General features: G+C 44.2%; 1 protein-coding gene across 1 annotated transcript in view; it reads right to left on the minus strand.

Annotated features, from left to right (window-relative positions):
- Positions 1–2,699: 2,699 nt before the first annotated feature.
- RPRD1B (regulation of nuclear pre-mRNA domain containing 1B) overlaps positions 2,700–20,172 on the minus strand; it is a 53,935-nt gene continuing 36,462 nt past the window's right edge. The window contains exon 7 of the mRNA XM_044263051.1: positions 2,700–5,342. Coding sequence (XP_044118986.1) covers positions 5,193–5,342 — 150 coding nt within the window. The 3' untranslated portion in view covers positions 2,700–5,192. The remainder of the gene's footprint in view (positions 5,343–20,172) is intronic.

The raw sequence follows: 20,172 nt of genomic DNA on the forward strand, positions 1-20,172 counted from the left end.
TGACCCCTTGTCAGTTCTCCTGCATACAGAGCCCACATCTGGTCCTTGGGAGACAGACATGCATCCCTTGCCCAACAAATTCTAGAAGGGGCTGCACACAACCCAGGCACCTCTCCCTTGCTCCATCATCAAAGCACCTTCCTACTGACATCCTGTCCTTTAGTTTTTTTTTCCAGGCAGGGGTCTGTCCTGTGCACTGGATTGTCACCCTAGAGGAAACCCATATTAAGCTCCACTGAAGCCCTCTTCCCTAGCCTGAAGGTAAGTAAGGGGCAGCTGGCAGCCCTCTCCCTTGGGGGACTCAAAACACCAATGGCTCTCTTCCAAGAAATCCACACCCCAAGTCCCCCACCTTCAACTCTAACTCCTGACTCTTTTATACCCTCCACATGAGTGAGAAAGTTTAGTGGGCTACAGGTGTTTTACCATCTCCATTGTAAACACAGCATATGGTACAGGCATGTGGGATTCCTCGCTGCCTTCCAAAAACCATCTATTTTAACATCTTGTTGTATGAGCGTTTAAATACCTACATTATTCTTGAACATAGTACAGCTACTATCGAACCCCTAATTTATTATCCCAGACGTAGCACTAGGCCCTTTTAAAAAAAACTCCTCATCTGAAGTTACGAATAGGTATGTTCGTGACCACTTTACAATTCTACAACTAAGAGGTCACACAGATAACTGGCGCCCCAAAAATTTGCGGAGCGCATTGTGTGCGCTTTAGTAAGACTCTCGGGAGGAGGTAGTGCTCTCAAAACCTGGGTGTAATGAACTTGGGATCTGGAAAGGACTTCAGAGGTTACTCAAGTCAACTCCCCCCACCCCCATTCGTTCCCTTTAAGCAGCAGCTAAGGTCTCCAAAGGCTGAGGGACTCAGCCAAGGTCATCCCAGTGAGAGATCAGATGCAGGCCATCACTTGCCACAGCTGCCTCTGATTTGTATAAAAAAAAAAATTAGATAAATTCTGATTCATACTGCTAATTTTAATGTTTATCCAACCAGTGGTAGAAATTAAATTTTAATGCAAAATAACTATTTCAGAGTCTAAAAAATGGAACCAACTGGGCTTTCAACACTACGTGAAGCTACGCGAATCTCAATCTACTATACAGGAGAATAATGGATTCTTAATTGAATCTGTGCCTTAGAGTGGAAGAATGATTTTTAAATGAAAAACCCCACGGAGGTGGTGATGAGAAATGAGTTTAGCCAGATGAATGATTCTGGCAGAAAATAAGACAGCAAACCAGGCTGGAAAATAGCTTTTTCTTAAAGATCTCGACTACACCAAATGCAGATTAATTTGTGCCCAGTCAACAGTGTTTATTCCCATCTTCCTAATCCCTGTGTCCCTAAGTCCTGTGTCTTGTGTTCTGATCCTTGTAGACAGCAGTCTCCAGGGTTCCACATATGCACCCCTCTTTTTTTAAAGCAACTGTATATAGCACAGCGGTGGTATTATTAACCTATCTAACGAATGCTCCTGGGAACTTAGGATTTGCCATTCAGTGTTCTCAGACTTCGGTCCTGCGCTTTTCTCCTGCAACACAACCACCCCAAGATTTTAGGGCTGGCAGAGAACCCAGAAATAATTTAGTGCAATACCGTGTTTCAGAAATAAGAAAACGGAGACCCAGGGAGGGAAGTACATGGCCCAGGAAGGTCACAGGGAGAGTTAACGACTCTAATCACAAAAGTTAAGCATTTTGACAGATTCATGAACTCTTAGGCAGTTCCATCTTCAGCTGAGAATCTTTCAGTCATATTTTGTAGCCTGAAGTGCTAATTAAACCCGAGGAATTATGGACTTACTATTTATAGGTAGGAGTGGAGGCATTAAGTAGGCCATGAAACCTGCGGACACAGGAGATTCTGTCTCCTGAGACTCACGTGTCACAGTCAACCTTTACATTTTAAGGCAGAACTTCAGCAATGCACTGTTTCAACTCCCCTGATTCTGGACTTGGCCTTGAGCCGCACTTTAGTCTTGAAGGACCACAGCTACTGCAGCCTTCTTGCATTCCCAGATGGAGAACCCCACTTTTTCTGGCCAATATTGCCATCACCCAGTGGAGACGTTAAAATCAGCCTTTCAAACCGATCAGTTACTTAGAAGGGCTGTATTTTCCAACTGTTTTTCATTATTTCAAGTTCTTGCCAATAATGCTCAGCCAATGTGCTTTCACTGAGAGTGAAAGGAAAAGAGAAAGGAACATACCACCTGGATTAATGATTATCTCACATTTCTTCTTCTTTTTTAACTGTTCAGAGCAGCTTTCATTGGATTGCCAAAATCAAATCTCTCTCTGGAGGCCCAGCAGTGTGAACAAAAGTGCTGAAATCAAAGAACTTCCAAGTCTGAATCTGTCAGAGACTGTGGTACTGGGGAAAAAGTCATTTAACCTCCCTCCATCGGTTCCCACTTCTGTACAATGAAGATAAAACTATGGAGGTACCTCTCCGGGGCACTGTGTGGATTGGCTAATTAAAGCTAATTAAGCCCCTGGAAAGAACTAGAAAATACTATGTAAGTGCCGAGTATTTATGGGCCACTAACAGTCACAAAACTCCTAAGGGACAAGATTCTGTGCAGACAGCGCAATCCCTATTGGTGGATCCTAATTACCAGCTGCTTACGAGGAAAGCAGCGGGTGTTCTGTAACAAGGTAGGGAAAAGAAACATCACACAATGTCGTTCAACAACACCATCTTTATTCAAAAATATATATCTATGAGACATTTCAGAATATACTGCTGCCGCCAATGACAGCCTATACTTCTAAATAAAGTCCTAAATTAATATACAAATTTAAGCTTTAAAAATATTCTTTAAGAAAAACAAAACAAAACAAAGAAGAATGAAGACTTTCTGAGGAATATGACCTAAAGGAAAGGTCCTTTGAGGCCTATGGATGCCCTAAAGAAAGAAAAAACACAAAACAAAACCACCCACCCCACCCCACCAGATCACCTCATACATACAAAGAGAAGAAAGGTTCATTTAAATTAAAAGAAGTAATAAGCACACTTGGGGAGGATAGGGGGGGAATTAAGATTTAAAAAACAAAAGTATTTCATTAAAAAACAAAACAAAGCCCCAAACTAACTTCCTCATAGGAAGTCCACTAGTAACAGGTGTTAGGAGGCCAACACATTCATTTACATAATTGCTACAGTTTCATTTTTTGCTCTTGCTGTATTAATTATGCACCAATTGCTGGTCAAACTCAATCAGATAAAACATAGCAGTGGGTGAAATCCATCACCTTACGACACTTTCATCTAGCTGATCAGAGCAAGTATCTACTATACCCTTTTGATTCATGGCTAGTAAAATTTCGCTTCCTCGGCGAAAGCCAGAGAATGTCCGAGATGGGTCCGTTCCAAAGCAAGCTCACACGCGGGACTAAAGCAGCGCACCAGATGGGGAGCGGGGCGCATGTGCACACACAGCGAAGACTAGACTTGATCTTGCGATTTTAGTAAGGTCACCTACTGCCCTATGGCCTCTGGGAAGAAAAACTTTATAGTTATAGAGACTCATTAATTTAATAATGACAGGACAACAGGCAGTGTCAATAAGCAAACAACACACAGTCCATATTCAAATCCAAAAAACAGCTTAAATGCTACTATGTTCTACACAGAGTTAAACTGAACACCTGCTACGACTTTCCGTCGTTCTCACTTCATGGCAGGCGGGAGAGCTTCTTAAAGGAAAGCCTGCCACACGTTTAAAACACAGGCTATGTTTCAACATGTTTAACATGTAAAACTACAAGTAATTGGCTTTTTGGTAATCCTGAAAATAGCAACTCAAAATAATGGAGATTCTGCGGCCCCCACCACTGAATTCCTTCTTACAGCTTCTGGATTTCAGCCTCTGGGCTCTACTCCTATTATACTACTGGGGCAAATTGTTTTCTGCCCTTTCCAATGTCAAAAATAAGCCTGCCAAATCAGAATGATTTACAGTTAGCAGGCCTAACCTTCACTAAAAGCAAGGTAAAAATCCTCTCTGACTACGATATATAGTCATAATGTCAGCTGGCATGATAATGGAATTAAAACCCCAAATTAAAAATCCCTGACTTGCCCCCTTCCTCTGCCCGAGATGAGTTATCCCGTGATAGCCCATCAGAGGACCCCTCCCTCTTCCGGGCACAGGGGTGTGCGGTGGCCAGAGGCGCGCGCGCACACACACACAAACAGGCACAGTGTCGTGTTCGCAAGGGACATACTCAAGTTTACTCACCATACTGCAGACACGCACCCAGCGAAGTAAATGTTAGTGTGAGCCCTGCTCCCCGAAAGACATGGGTTGAAAAAGCAAAACCTGTGCAGAGCCCAGACTCTTAGTAAGTCTTAAGCTTTTGGGGCCCACCAGTGCCATTTCTAATAATTGCCTTCACAACCAATCAGGGCCAAAAGATCAGCTTTTTAGGAACGTTTTCTCTGACAGTGGGTGGCTGGGAAGGTTGTTTGTAGGAACCTGGAGCAAATAACTTATGTTTAACTCATGCTTGTGATCCCTGTTACTCTTGTTTCTGAACTGTGACTGTGTTCCAGATCAGCTTTGACTCTTACCGCTAGATGCCCTAGTCTGCTCACAAAACAAGCACACCTCACCTCTGACTACCCATCACTAGAAGGAAGGGAAAGGAAGGATGAGATTTGGCAAACTCTTTATGGCAAAGCTGCTTGACGGTTTTGCCTCCAACCTTTGGGGTGGATGGTAGCCAGGAAAAGTCCATGACTCCAGCGCGAGTCCTTCGGTGGAGGCCCGGACTGAACTTGAACAAGCCCACTCAGAAAGAGAAGTTGCTTTCATGACACAATGCTGTCATGAGCGACAAGATTCTTCTGAACGCTTCCAGAAGGACACATGATTTTCGTAACTTCTTGGGTGTAAAGAGAGAGCTAAGAATGGAAACCCAACAGGGGCATGAAAACATGAAGTGGGAGAGCTTGTACAACTTCCCCATACGAATCTAAACTGGACTCCACTCGCCACTGTTCTGAATTGTGCTCGAGAGAGGACGGAGAGGAGAATCAGAGTCTGTGGTTCTTGAGGCTGCGAGACCGGGATGAAGGGACAGAACCAGGGGCCACAAGGTTATTTCCAGCCATGACTTGCCCTCTTCTTTGCTGGTCGAGATGGGATCTGGGGCATGACACCTGTCCTAGTCAGTTGAAAACAGGTCACCAGCGGAGGGCAGCGGGGCCAAGCCTCCCGTGACGTTGGGCAGCAATGAGAGGTCTGGCAAACTCTGAATATGGGACTTCAGTTCCTTGCGGACCTGGGTGACCCGAGCAAGCTTCTGTTTATATTCCTAAGGAGGCAAAGAGAAACAATGCGGTTAAGTTCATGTGTGCTGACGGCCAGGCTTAGGGAGCCAATACAGATACTCTCAGCTTCTTGCTCTACATTCCTCCCAGCAGACCACCCCTCCCCGCTTCAGCCAAACTACAGTGTTTGGGTTCTCAAAAGGAAAAAACTCGACATAAAAAAGGAAAGCAGAGTTCAATACCGACAACAGTGAATTAAATGGTATTTAGCTTCACACTTGATATTTGGAAGGAAAAACAGTGACACTTTGTATTTGCATTCTCTTAATTGGTTCTTATCTATTTCAAAACACCTTATAAAATAAAATACAGATTCTCAGGCTTTCCAATTATCTTGAGGGCTCCACCTAGACATCCCTAGAAAACTCGACATAAAGCTATACTTAGCGTTAAACTGAGAGAGTAATCCAGTATCAACGAGCACCACAGAAGCTCGAATCCCCACTGCCATTGCCTGCGTCCAGGACTTCATCATTCCACGCCTGAGCAACTGCAGCGAGGCCCAGAGGAGGCCTTCTGCGAGGCTCCCCCAAACATGCCAGGCTTATCTTCTGGAAGGCCAGCTTTCATCAGGCTACTTCCTTAAGAAAGAGAAGCGGGGCACCATACTCTCCCCGTGACTGCTCAGAGCTCCAGATCTGCTAAGACTAGCTCCCACTCGCATGTATCTCCTGCAGCTTCCCAATCCCCTGTGCACAGGCCGCTGCCTGCGTGCGCCACTGGTTTGGGGTTCCCCTCAAGCCTGGAGGGGGATCTTTCTTCTCCTGGTCTCAGGGAAGTTCTGCCTCCCTGTCTCCCCAGGAAAAGCTTTCCTCCTCATCCAGAAGACTGGGCCCCACCTCCACCGGTCCTGGAGCCCTCCTGCGCGGCGGTGCGTCTGAGCCCCGCACAGGCGGCTCAGAGATGCTCTCTTCACACAGGTTAGACTCCTCGGCTCCTCTACAACAGGACTTCCCTGATGACAGGAACCTGGTGCACTATTTTCTTTCCTCCCAGCAAAAGGCACCCTTGGTAAATCTGGATGCAGTAACAACTCTGAGCCTTGTGAGGTGTTTATGGCCCCTCTTGGGGCTGGTTTTTTCCCTTAAGAACAGCTGTGTCACCCTCCTCAGTCTTTCCACAGAGACAGAAAGTTCCTGAGAATGGATCCCTGCGGACCAAAGCCTCTCCTGCAGGAATGTAACAGAAAGCCCACAGAACAGGCTATGAGTCCAAGACTGGGTTAGTTTTGGCTCTGGCTGCAACTTGCTCTGTGATTGTAGGTGTGGCCTTTCGCTTCCTTTGTCCTCACCTTCCTTATCTGAAAGTGAAGGAACTGGCCCACTCACAAGATTGTTCTTCAAGTTCTAGATTCCTTTGTACCAGATTGTTCTACACACTTGCAGAGGCAGAGAGTTTGAGGGCATATGCTTAAGCACTCCTGGGAAGAGTGATAAGACAGGAAATAGGTTAAATGAAGAGGTCAATCTGTAAAGACAAAGTCCAGGCGAGGAAGGGGAAAAGAGATATGGAAGCACGGGCAGGGCAGCTCTGTGCCTCCATTAGTGCCAGCAGTCAAGGCTTCCACCTAAAATGAGAGCTGCTCACACAGCCATGGGATGGAGAGACAGGGGCAGAAAGTGAGCTCTCCTGGCATCCCATTTCTTTCCTTTGTAGACCTAACGCAACTAAAATAATGGCTGACATAAATTATGATGACACCCCCATCAAATTAGTGAGCTTCAGGAGGCTAAGACCAAACCCATCTGCTTTACCCATCATCCACCATGACCAGCAGTACCCTGGAAACAGCAGGTGTCCAACAGTTGCCCAATAAATTAACAATACATGAAACATAACATTACAAGCACATCACATTAAGTAATCAGCTTTCATTCTTGGAGCTGGTAACTAATTTCAGATCTGAGGATCTAAAATGTCAAGGTTTCCTGCTCTTCCCTCTGCAAACATTTTTTTTCTTTGGTTTTTTATACTTCAAGGGAAATTAACAGAGAAGACTAATTCTCTATTACTGAACATGGATTCACTTAATAAACTTCTCCTGATTCTATGTACAAAAAAGGAAAAATAGTTACTAAATAGTTATCCCTTGCTCTCTACCCAAATCCTCTGACCAAAGGTGACAGACAAAAACCACCCTGACTTGGAGCCATCACTCCTGGCAGCTACAAAGGACTTCAAGTGAAGGCATTCCCTGAGAACAGTCTGAAGATCATGAGCAGACCTGGGGTCAGAATCCAAGGCTCTGTACTCTGGAGTGACGCTCACACTAACTTAGCAAGTCCATCTGAGTTTAAAAGGGAAGGCAGGAGATCTCATTAGATACCTCCTTAAGTTCAAATAATCCTCTCCTAGGCAATCTTTTAAAAACAAACAAAAAAACACCATTTGTTCCTGTCTGGAGGTAGGGAGGTTGGGAGGAGGTAGGCTGCTATTATATCCTAAATATCATCAAATAAACTTCATTTTAATTTTAAAGGAAACATGTTCTCCATTAAAGTCCACTCTCTGGGCCAATCTGAAAGCTGATAGATCCCATACACACCTCCTCATGCCACTGGGTTACTCTTTCCACGTGGATTTCTATTTTCAGAGCAGGTGCATGAGCCTAGGAGGAGGACATCACTACAGAAAGGACGGAAGTAGGACTGTCAATGAAAAAGATTAAAAAGCAGGGAGTTTACAACAGCAGACAAGACAATGAAATACTAATCAGGTGTAAATCTAACAAAATATGTACAAGACCCATATGAGGAAACCTATAAGACTCTGATACAAATAAGAACTAAATAAATGGGAGATATTCCATGTTCATGAATAGGAAGCCTCAATATTATAAAGACGTCAGTTCTTCCCAACTTGATCTACAGATTCAGTGTAGTCACAGTCAAAAGCACAGCAAGCCATTTTGTGAATACAGACAAAGTGCTTATGAAATTTACATGGAGAGGCAAAAGACTCCAAATTGTCAACACAATATTGAAAGAGAAGAACAAAGTCTGACACCATTCAACTCCAAGACTTACTATGACGCTACAGTAATCAAGACAATGTGATACTGCCCAGAGAACAGACAAATAGATCAATGCAACAGAACACAGAGTCCAGAAATGCACCCACATCAATACAGTCAACTGATCTCTGACAAAGGAGACAAAGGCAATACAGCAGAGTGTTTTCAACAAAAAAGTTGAACAACTGGACACTCACATGCAAAACACCAAATCTAGACACAAATCTTATACCTTTACAAAAATTAACTCAAAATGAATCACTGGCCTAAATGGAAAACACAAAACTATAAAACTCCTAGAGAACAGGAGAAGTCAATCTAGATGATCTTTGGTCTGGTGATGACTTTTTTTTTTTTTTTAAAGATTTTATTTATTTATTTGAGAGAGAGACAGTGAGAGAGAGCATGAGCGAGGAGAAGGTCAGAGAGCGAAGCAGACTCCCCATGGAGCTGGGAGCCTGATGTGGGACTCGATCCCGGGACTCCAGGATCATGACCTGAGCCGAAGGCAGTCGTCCAACCAACTGAGCCATTAAGATACAACACCAAAGGCCTGACCCATGAAGGAACACACCTAAGCTAGACGGTACTAAAATTTTCTGCTTTGCAAAAGACACTGTCAACAGAATGAAAATGACAAGACACAGACGAGGAGAGAATGTTTTTATAAAAGACAACATGTGTTATCAGAGAAATGCAAATTAAAACCAGATACCACCACACATCTATTAGGATGACCAAAACCCGAACACTGATGCCACCAAATGCCAACAAGAAGTGGTACAAGAGGGACACTCATACATGCTGGTGGGGATACGAAATGGTCCCAACTGTTCTGGAAGACAGTCCGGTGGTTTCTTACGAAACTAAACCTCCTCTTACCATACGATCCAGCAATCATGCTCATTGGGTGTTTAACTCCAAAGGAGTTAAAAACCTGCACCACACAAAAACCTCCACTTAAATGTTTGTAGCGACATTTTCCGTAACTGCCAAAACTAAGAAGCACCCGAAGCTCTTTAGTAGGTGAATGGATTAATAAACTCCAGTACATCCAAACAAGTCATGAAAAGACAAGGTTAAATGTTAAATGCATATTCCTAAGTGAAAGAGGCTAATCTGAGAAGGCCACATACTGTATGAGCCCAACTATAAGACATTCTGGAGAAGGCAAAACTATGGATAGGGGTTGTGGGGATGCACAGGCCAAGCACACAGAATTTTTAGGGTAGTGAAAATACTATAATGATGGACACATACCGTCATACATTTGTTCAAACCCACAGAACATATGACACCAAGAGTGAGCCCTACAGTATGGACACTGGGTGATTAGGATGTGTCAGCAGAGGTTCATCAATGGCAGCAAATGCACCACAGTGGTGGGGGCAGGGGTAGGGAGGAGTATATGGGAAATCTCTGTACCTTCCTCTTATTTTGCTGTGAACCTAAAACTGCCCTAAAAAATAAGCCAAGAGGTCTAAATGCATCAGCAAGGGTAATTCTGAACATCCAAATACAGGTGAAGATCAGCTTGAAAACTGTTAAAACATGCAGCTGGCTTAGCTGAGAGAGCTGAATGACCTAGTTTAATGCTTTGAGGAGAAACGAGTAGGTAAGAATTCATGGCAAACTCTGACTAGGTCAAACTGAATAATGATAGTAATTTTATAGTCCCCTAAACAGATCAGGTAGTAACAGACTCTGATCTCCAACCTGTCTTTTTTTTAAATATATATATATATATATATATATAATTAATTTATTAATATTTTTTTCCCCAAAGTCATCTATAAACGTCACCATGGACAAACAAGAAAATCAAGATTGAATCCAAACAAAACTATCCCCCAACACAATTCCAGCTCTCACTTGCCTTCCACCTCTCCCGCTCCCAGACCCTCACTGGCCAGGCAGTGGCACTTCCCCACAAGCTGCCTGCCCAGTTCTTCTCTTTGGTTCAGGACAGGCAGGGGAGAGAGATCATGAGAACCCAAGAATCTTTCTTCTCAACCTACCAGTCTGTCTTCTAACAAAAGTTTGGTCCACAAGCTCTGCTGGTACAAGGTTACAAACTGTGCCCTGAGCAGAAATCCAGCTTCTTTTCTAAAATCAACGTGATGAGACCTGTTCAAAGTCTTCTGACTCATTTAAGTACACTATATCCCACAACCTCTTTAGTACATCGAGTACCACTCAGCTAGAGAAATGATGTGGCAAGGCGGTCACATGCTCCTTGTTTAAAATACCTGACACTTGTGTGCAATAGAGGACTAAGCCTTTACTCTAACACTCAACGCTACCCTGCCTGGGAGAGGAATGCGCAAGATCGGGACCTGCACGATTTCTATCAGTAGGATGGCGGGGCGGCCCACCTTCTCCCTCTCTCTTTCTTCCTCTCCATCACAATTCACCACGGCTCCTCGTTGTACTCTTGTCTTCAGATACTTGCCGTTCCCCCACTACCTATCTTCAGCAAGAGGAGAGAAGGCAAATCCAAGCGGTCCTGTGGCTAGTCCTTGCCTGCTCGTGCATAATCTATACCAGGCTGGTGGCAGAGACGAGGGGCCGGGCTACCACTCGGCTGCACGCACCTACCGCAGCAAACCCTACCTCTCCCATGAGAGACTGCAGGGAGCCGTGAAACCGGCGAGAGTTCTATCTGACTTGCTGCTGCTACCTTCTTGTGTCAGAATCCTTGAGAAGGGGAGAGGGAAGTGGGCACCTGTGATAAACTGCCTGGGTTTATGTGACTGCCAAGAAATGTTTAAAACGCAGAGGGTGAGGCCCACTGTGCAGTTCTGAGATAATGCCTAGGATTTATGGTCCTGGCAAAGCTCTGGAGTCCTGCCCCACAGACTCTCTGAACTTGCAGCAGAAAATGCGTCCAACACCCCCTGCTTCCTGTGGATCCAGCTGACACTGTGCGAACACAGACCATCACGGAGCACTGAGACAACCGACTGAAGGGAGCAAGCCCTCCACATTCTTTGCCTTTTTTGGTGAAGAGCAGCAGGCCAGACCTGACATGCTGCAGATGAGCTCTGAGATAAGAAGGTTAGAAATGACAGGGACTGACACTGCGGTGACCTTTCTACAGGAATTTCATTTTCAAAACAAAATTATAAGCTTCTCCTCTCACCAACTCCTATAAGAAATACTGATCAAAATGTAAACATTGTCAGATCTATTTTTTTTCTGGCCAGGAAGTATTTATGTAAGAAAAATTAAGTTAGAAAGAACATCACAGGCAAGGGCTTGATTTGATGAGACAAGATTTCCAGTATCAAGACCAATGTTTTCCTTTATCTGGCCCTGTTGAGCTATAGGACATATGGTATATAAAAACCACCCACTGCTCAGCTACTCCCAATTAAGAGTCATAAAGGGTTATTATGCACGAAGAAGTTTATGAAGGGCCCTATTTTAAAGGTGACCCGCCATACCGAATTTAAGTCAAAGAACTGCTTCAGCGCATGAAGACTGAGAGCCATGCAGAAAGGGGAAGCTGCCCCTCACCCTACAATGATTTCACACCCTGAAGTCAGACCTCTTCAGCCAGCCAGGAGGCTTATTACATCTCGCCAATAAAGCTCAGAGGAGCCACGCTTAGAAATCACAGCCTCTACTTAAACTACAACACTTCTTTTTCTTTCTTTCGTTTTTTTAGGGAAAACATACACATCTTCAGACTGAAAATAAGAATGCCGCTATTAACCTTTCTTCAAGAATCAACGCAGGAAGAAAAAGCCGTAAGTGATCTGCACCTCTCCCCCAGCCAGCTCCCCGCTCCCACATGACTCAGTGGCAGCTGCAACATTTCAAAATGATACATTCTAGGGTGTCACAGCAGGGCTGGAGCTGCTGAGTAAGATGCTGGGGAAGACAGGGCGCCTGGGTGGCTCAGTGGGTTAAGCCGCTGCCTTCGGCTCAGGTCATGATCTCGGGGTCCTGGGATCGAGTCCCACATCGGGCTCTCTGCTCAGCAGGGAGCCTGCTTCCCTCTATCTCCCTCTCTGCCTGCCTCTCCGTCTGCTTGTGATCTCTCTGTCAAATAAATAAATAAAATCTTAAAAAAAAAAAGATGCTGGGGAAGACAGAAGAAAAGGAGGAAGTTGTGGCTCCAGCTCCAGTGCTCACGGCCTCTCGTCTCCATTACTGAACCCATAAAAAAGGTAAACACAAAGTATTTCCCAGAAGGGATAATGACAAAATGGCTACAATTAGAGGAATGTTCTCTGAGCGATCCAACCCATCCATTGGAGAAGTCAAATGGGAAGGGGCTTCACAAACTTGGAACTATACCACAATGTGTCTTTAGGGTATTTCTTTCTCCCCAGCAGACCCTCTACACAAAAGGTTCAAGGGAGCTTCTACTGCTACAGCAAAATCTCCCCCCTCCTTTTTTTTTTTTTTTTTAAGATTTTATTTATTTATTTGAGAGAGAAAGAGAGAGAGAGTATGAGAAAGGGGAGGGTCAAAGGGACTCCTGTCGAGCAAGGGGGCTGATGCAGGACTCCATCCTGGGACTCCAGGATCATGACCTGAGCCAAAGGCAGTCGCTTAACCAACTGAGCCACCCAGGTGCCCCAGAAACTTCCTTCTGACAGGGATCTGCAGATGCAAGAAAAGAAGAATAAAAAGATAGTGTCTATATATAATTAAAATTAATAAAAATGAAACAAAAAAAGTGAATTTTAGGACTGGGCAAAATTCCCAACTTTAATGTAATCATAAAGCTAAATATTCACGGTTTAACGGATGTCGGTAAAATGCTTTAAAAAGGGTTTATTTTGGGGCATCTGGGTGGCTCAGTCAGTTTAGTGTCCGACTCTTGATCTCAGCTCAGGTCTTGATCTCAGTCATGAGTTTGAGCCCCGCAAGAGAAAGATTTAAGAATGCACCTGGGTCCTCCAAAGAGAGAGAGAAAGAGAGAGATTTATTTTAAAAATGTACCTGGGTCCTCCAAAAATGATTACAAGCATACCACGGGTCCCTCATTACATAAAACCAGGTAAAACCATGATACTAGTACAAGAAGAACTATTTACTATTTATAGTTAAGTATTTTTCTTCGGGGCGCCCGGGTGGCTCAGCTAGTTAAGCGTACGGCTTTGGATTTCAGCTCAGGTCATGATCTCAGGGTTGTGCGACTGAGCCCCACATCTGGCTCCAAGTGGAGCGTGGAGCCTGCTTAGGATTCTTTCTCTCCCTCTCCCTCTGCCCCTCCCCTCCATTCGTGCTCTCTTTCAAAAAAATAAATGAGTTTTGGGTTTGGTTTTTTTTTTAAGTCAAATTTCAAAAAATCTAAGTTTTATGCAAATAACAAAGCCCCCAAAAGCTGGCCTCCTTAACAACCATTTTTATGGAAAACCAGGTTACTGATGTTGTGCAAACATCAGATATGCAGGCCTTCCAATCGTTTCTCCTTCTGAGCCAAATGCTGACAGAGTCAAGTCTTCCTGGAGGGCAGCTAAGAAACAAAGGGTAGAAAGGCAAAGGACAGTTTCCACATAGAATAATTTTAGGCAACATTTATTATAATTTTAAGTGCTAGTGGGTCTGCCTGGGGCAAGGCAGCGTATAGATTACTGCACTGCAACTGGATATAGTTTTCTCTACGAGGAATGAAAAGAGCAATTTCTTTCCATAAGCAAAAAAAAAAAAGGAGGGAAATAACATTTCCTGGCTCCTCCAAAAGACTAAGGGTATATCGCATCTTTCCCACCAGGAGGTTGCTGTGATGGAAAATATGGAATCAGAAAATCCAAGTTCAAATCCTATTCTACCACTTGCCTGTGGTGCACCACAGAACACCTTGCTGAACGAGGCATCCTTACATTTAGGATGGGAACGGACACCCTGCCTGCACCAGGGGTGACGCCAGATCTGAATGAGACCAGGTACATGCTAAACTGTTCAGTGTGAATCAGCACGTCTCAGGGGGAAAAGAAACACCACCACTCCCACGTTTTTGTGGTATAAGCAGTCCTTAGTCTTCCTGACCTACATATTCAGAAAAGCCATGCAGAACTGAAGAAAAAGAAAAGTGCCAATGAGATACAAAGATCCATCCTCTTACAAGCCATCTGAGTATGTCCTGAAAATTTGGCACCTTTACTAGAAGTTGGTTTGAGCCAATGAAAGAGCCTCTGGGGGCACCGGGGTAGCTCAGTCTGCGAAGCGTCTGACTTCGGCTCAGGCCATCGTCTTGCGGAGCCCCACACTGGGCTGCTCTGTGCTCAGCAGGACCCTCTCCTCCTCACTGTGCTCTAATAAATAAAATCTTAAAATTAAAAAAAAAAAAAAATAGAAGAGCCTTCAACCTCCAAGCCCATGGGTAAAAAAGTAACATCCTTTTCTGTCTAGGTAATACCAAAGTCCAGTCCCATCACTCTAAAGGCCGAGAGAGAGGAAGAAATGTGTCTAAGCAATAAAGTCTAGATCTCACAGGAGCATCAACAATGTGAAAGGAATCCCCCTAGCAAAGACACAGCGTCTGACCTAGCCTAGAGATGAACTCAGCTGCAACTCTACCTGCCACCTGAGATGCAGACACTGTGTCGAGCGTGAGGGGAGGGATGGGGATGACACAGTGACAATCCAGACAGGATTTTATGGTCTGGTCAGGGAAATAACGAAACCATCCATAAACAGAGTAACAAACCATGTGGTGCTCTGTAGGAAGAAGACAGGGAGAAAGGACAGTATTTATGGGAGGAGGGAGGGAGAAACATGGTGTTACAGGGTAGGGTCTCGGGGAAATCTCTTTTGACATGGAATATAAATGATGAAACAGGAATCAACAAGGTAAAGAGCAGGAAGGAAAGCAGACAGAGTGTTCTAAACAGGGGGAGCAGCACATATAAAAAGTCAGAGACCAGATAGGCCAGCACAGACAAAACGCAGTGGAATGTGTTAAGAGATCGAGCTGATGAGGTCAGCAGGGGCAAACCATGCGGGGGGTGGGGAGGCAAGGATTTGAGCTTATATTCCCGGAGCCAGGGGCAGCCATTTAAATGTCTATACAGGGGAATGACCTGCTCAGAGCTCCATTTTGGAAAAGAATCACAGGGCTGCCATGTGAACAATGAGTCACAGAACATACGCAGGCGGGTCTGCAAAGAGTCTACTACAGGTGAGCAGGGGAGGAGTGGTGGCAGTGGGGGCTAAGGTGGTGGGTTTGGAGACAACACAGGAAGAGAAGGGGACAGATTCAAGAAAAACAGAAATGAAAATCAAAGAGGCGGTCAGGCAGATGTGCAGCACAGGGGCTGAGTGAAAGACTGGGACAAGAAGAGGCTTGGAGGCCGGACGGACAGGGAGTGACACTGGATGAGCTCCGGTGTCCACTTTTGACAAATGGCCATGCCATTCTCCAAGAAAGGGAAAGAGAAGGAAAGGAAAGGTTAGAAGAAGAGGACAGTCTATCTTGGCCATATGACATCTGAGGTGTCTGTGGAAGTAAGATATATGGGTCTGAAGCACAAGGCAGGGTCTGGGCTAAAGATCTAGGTTTAAGCCATCAGCACGCAGGTGGGAGCTGAAGCCACTTAGTGTGTCACGCAAGGACAGAATGAGAAAAAGGCTAAAGGAATACCAACATATATAGGGCGGGGTTGGAGAAAAGTTTACTAACACACAAAAAAATAAGACTGGAACAGAACCCAGAGAAGGAAAACACATAAAGGGTAATGAACAGTTCCAGAGCTCCAGAAAGGCCCCAAAAGAGCAAAGGAAACAAAAGACAGTGGGAGGTGGGGATAGGTATCTTGGCATCTGAGTCTGGACCCAGTGGTGGCAGACTCTGAAGATGGCTACTTGAGCAGAATGTAGATATGCATGCCAAGCTGCAGTGGGTTCAGAAGTAAAGGCAGCGAGGGAAAATCAGGTAGGTGAAAAGGGACAGTAAGAGTGTGCCCGTGTGAATGTTGCTGTTCTGGTTAATATTAGAGAAGCAAAGCATGCTACCTGTGGAGAAGAGCACCTGTAGCCAGTCTACTGGAGAATTCTTTGCCAGAAAGGAAAATAAAGTGCCCCTGAAGGCTCCATGTGATAAGGAAAGGCAGGTTCCAACAGCTTCAGGATGGACAAGTGTTAGTAGAGCCCATCTGCCGCAGGTGAGGGTAACGTCGCTGTTTTATAAATGACAAACCACCCCAAAGATTAAAGGCTTCGAGGACCACTGGCCTCAACAGAGAATGCCAGAGAAAGCCTGGAATGGTGACTACAGATCCTTATCACTGCACTGTAACTGGGGTAAAGAATACCCACGGGAATAACTCCCGGCAAGTCTATGCAAGTCTATGCCTCACAGAACAGAAACATGATGAGCAAAATAAAAGGATCCAGAAAAGCACCAAATACATCATCCCAGACATTCTGAAGAAAAAGCGGACTGAGTCCATTAATCACATCCAAACCCCAAGAATGCTCAGAAGGCTGCTGGTAAATTTTTGTTGAGTTTAAAATTGCAAAGTTACCCTGCTTAAAGTTCTCCAAGTACTTAATGAATGGATTAAGCAAGAGAGTTGTCCATACTTCTTCCTGACGATATTTAAGGAATCTGAATAAGGGCAAAAACAGGAGGCTTGCAAAGTCATAATGACAGCTGGTATCTTCCCCCCTTCACAGGAAGTACGTCACACCTTTGGGAGCTCATGGGCTTCATTTGCAAAGGTTTCATTCCGCCTCCCGATTACAACCACGAACACTTTTAGCTGTAATCGTAGGAAAAGACTTTCTAATCTTAATTCAAGCCCTGTATTTTATAGAGATAAAAACAAAAGTCAGAAATGGAACTTCCAAGATTGCAAGGTATGACACAATTCCAATTTTATTTTCTACAAAAACTGCGACTTGAAGTGGGTGAAGGCCTACCTTAACAGTAGTAGGAACATTCCTAAAGACTAAAATAGATCTCTGCTCAAAATGATACGTATCCATTGAGTCAGACATTTAGACACTAGGGCTCAAATTTCTGTAATCTGAACCTGCTCTCAAAAGGATGCTCCCTCAAGTCAGTGTTATAATAAGAAGTAGCTGCTATTTCTCACGGCTGTTTCATATGTAAACATAACTTAAAACCCAGAAGAGAGCCCCATTTGTCTAACTAAACTATTCAATGCTCATTTCTTCACAGAACAATGATTAATGCTTAACTTGGGGATGGATATCTGTACGTCCTATCTATCTATCTCTAAAGCTCTATGAAGTGCCAGGCTGCCAAAGATGCTTTGGAAGAGCAAGAACTCCTAAGGTAGGAAAGCATATTAGTGGCAAAGACCTTGAAATATATAAACTTAAGCATTCTTAAAAGACAAGCAGGCATCTACACATACACACACAATCCATTTTTTGAAACTTACAGGAAGCAAATACTCCCAATACTGGAAGTTAGCCCAAAGTAAAACAAAAACAAAAAACCAGAAAACCAAAAAACATACTCAATAAAAATAATCACTGATTATCTAACTATAGTGTTCAAGCAACCATTTAAAATGTTTACACGAGTTTCTGTTAATAAGTTAAAAAAAAAAAAAGCATGACAGAAAATTGTCTATGTATTATGATCACTTTAATTTTAAAACTGTAGAAAAAGGGTGCCAGGAGGTGGCTCAGTTGGTTGAGCATCTGGCTCTTGGTCTTGGCTTGGGGGCCACTGGGTCATGGTCTCAGGGTTGTGGGATCAGGCCCCGTGTCAGGCTCTATACTTAGCTCGGAGTCTGCTTGGCCCTCTCCCTCTGCTCCTCTCTTAGCTCACTCTTTTTCTCTCAAATAAATAAATACAATCTTTAAAAAAAAATATATATATATGGAAAAATAAAGGAAATATACCAAAATCAAAAGTTCTCTGGGTAGTGAGATTATAATTTTTTTATACTTATTTTCTAAGCTTCTCTGTGACGTGCTTGTAATAAGAAAAACAGAAATAAAGAACCAATAGTTGAGTAAGAATGAATGTTCTAGCAAGCAAGCAGTGACTAGGAGCCCAGATGCTGTTTTGACTTAACATGTATATGTACTTTGTAAATACAAAGAAGTAGTGCTACACACACCAGCTGAAACTCAGTGGAGCTATTTTGGAAAACAGGAGGAATCGCCAAAAGTTGGGCTATAAGTATGGAAATGATGCTATGACTAAACGTATGGAATTCTAGCTGGGAGAGCTTTGAAATCATGTCACTTCTTTAATGTGAAGCCTCAAGTGCTGGCGAACCATGCCCTTAGGTCACCAAGTATAGTGAAGTACATTAGAACGGTTATAATGAGGAATTCTCTGCCCCACTTCACAAGATTAACATTTTTAAAAAATACACACATGAGCACCTACCCACTCCCCTACCCATGTGAGTGCGTGGGTGCATGCAACCTCACAGATAAAAGCTCCAGCTACAAATCTAACCTGAGTGTAAGGGTTGGCAGCAACTGAAAAGAACGGAAGGACTTCGAGGACACAGCCTCTAAAATCCAAATTACTTACAGAACCACAAAATTCAAGAAAAGTCCCCACTTGTTGGAAGGAAACTTTGTAGGGGGAGGCTCCCATCTCAAAGCAGGGGTGAAAAAGCAGGGGGCGAGCCACAAGCTGCTGTGAGCGCAAACCCTCTGTGGGGTCCCTGGAGCAGTGTAAGCAGACTGAGCTTTTCAACAATGGCTGGAACAGCCCATGGTGTTGACAGCACTGCGACTCTAGGGAGGAAAAGAATGATCTGCTAAGGAAGGGCAGTGAGTGTAGAGGACTGCGAGCAGGTGGGGCCAGGCTAGGCAGGGCTGTGAGAGGCAGTCTAGGCGGGGGCCTCTCGGCTCCCAGGGGAACACTGCACATGATGACTAGGGTCAGGAGTCAGATTAGGGTTTTGGTTCTCACTGACTTCCTTTGTGATCCTGAACTCCTCATAGACATTCTGAACTTTGTTTTCTCATCTAAAATGAGGATTAGATCACCAGCTCCCATCTGCCCTTACTGGAATGGACAATGAGACACTGGCTTTGAATATCGTGAGAAAAAGAATTTACTCCAAAGTGGACAAAAAATGGATTTATCTCCACCTATTGCCTATCCCATTATTGAAATAAATGCTTTTAACCATATGTACCCTGCAGGGAGGGGGCCGATGCTGCCAAAAACAACAGATGGCCATCAGTTTGGTTTAGTACCTTCTCAGCTGCAGCCAAAGAATTTCTCAAGTTGTTATAACCAAACTGCAAACAGAAATACGAAGAGTCACAAGGCAATGTTAGATCCTGAGCCATTTCCCCCTTCCCAGCTGTGCTGTCTGAGTATTCGTTATGGCCAAGGGGGAGGTGCCAAGCTGGGGAGCAACAGTAGCTTCAAGTTCAATGAGCCAATCACCCTCACGCCCCCACAGCATGTACAGTCAGTCACAGCCAGAAGGGTACGTAGAACCTCGATGGCAGAGCTGGCTTTCTTAAACCTTAAAAAGGTCTTCTCAGAGGCCGCTCCGAAATGCTTCATTCAACTATTTTGATCCCCCTACAGAAGATGGCATTCTTCTAAAACAAGGTTCTTGGGGATTATTGCAATGATTCAACTTTGGTTGCTCTTCTGTGTAGGATGCCTTCCGGTTGCTGACCTGATGGAAGCAAATTTAAAATAAACAAAACAACAACAAAGGAAAACACAAACCTGGTGGAAAGTTACCAGATGTCTGCCTTGGATTCTATTCCTGGTCTGTGGCAAACTCCCTTCTCTGAGTCTGAATTTCTTCACCAATTCGGAAGTCAGATTCCATGATGTCTAAGGTTCTATCCAGCTCAACAGTCCTGTTAACGACTTA

This window comes from Neovison vison, chromosome 8 (assembly GCF_020171115.1).
Source record: "Neovison vison isolate M4711 chromosome 8, ASM_NN_V1, whole genome shotgun sequence".
NCBI classification, from domain to species: domain Eukaryota; kingdom Metazoa; phylum Chordata; class Mammalia; order Carnivora; family Mustelidae; genus Neogale; species Neogale vison.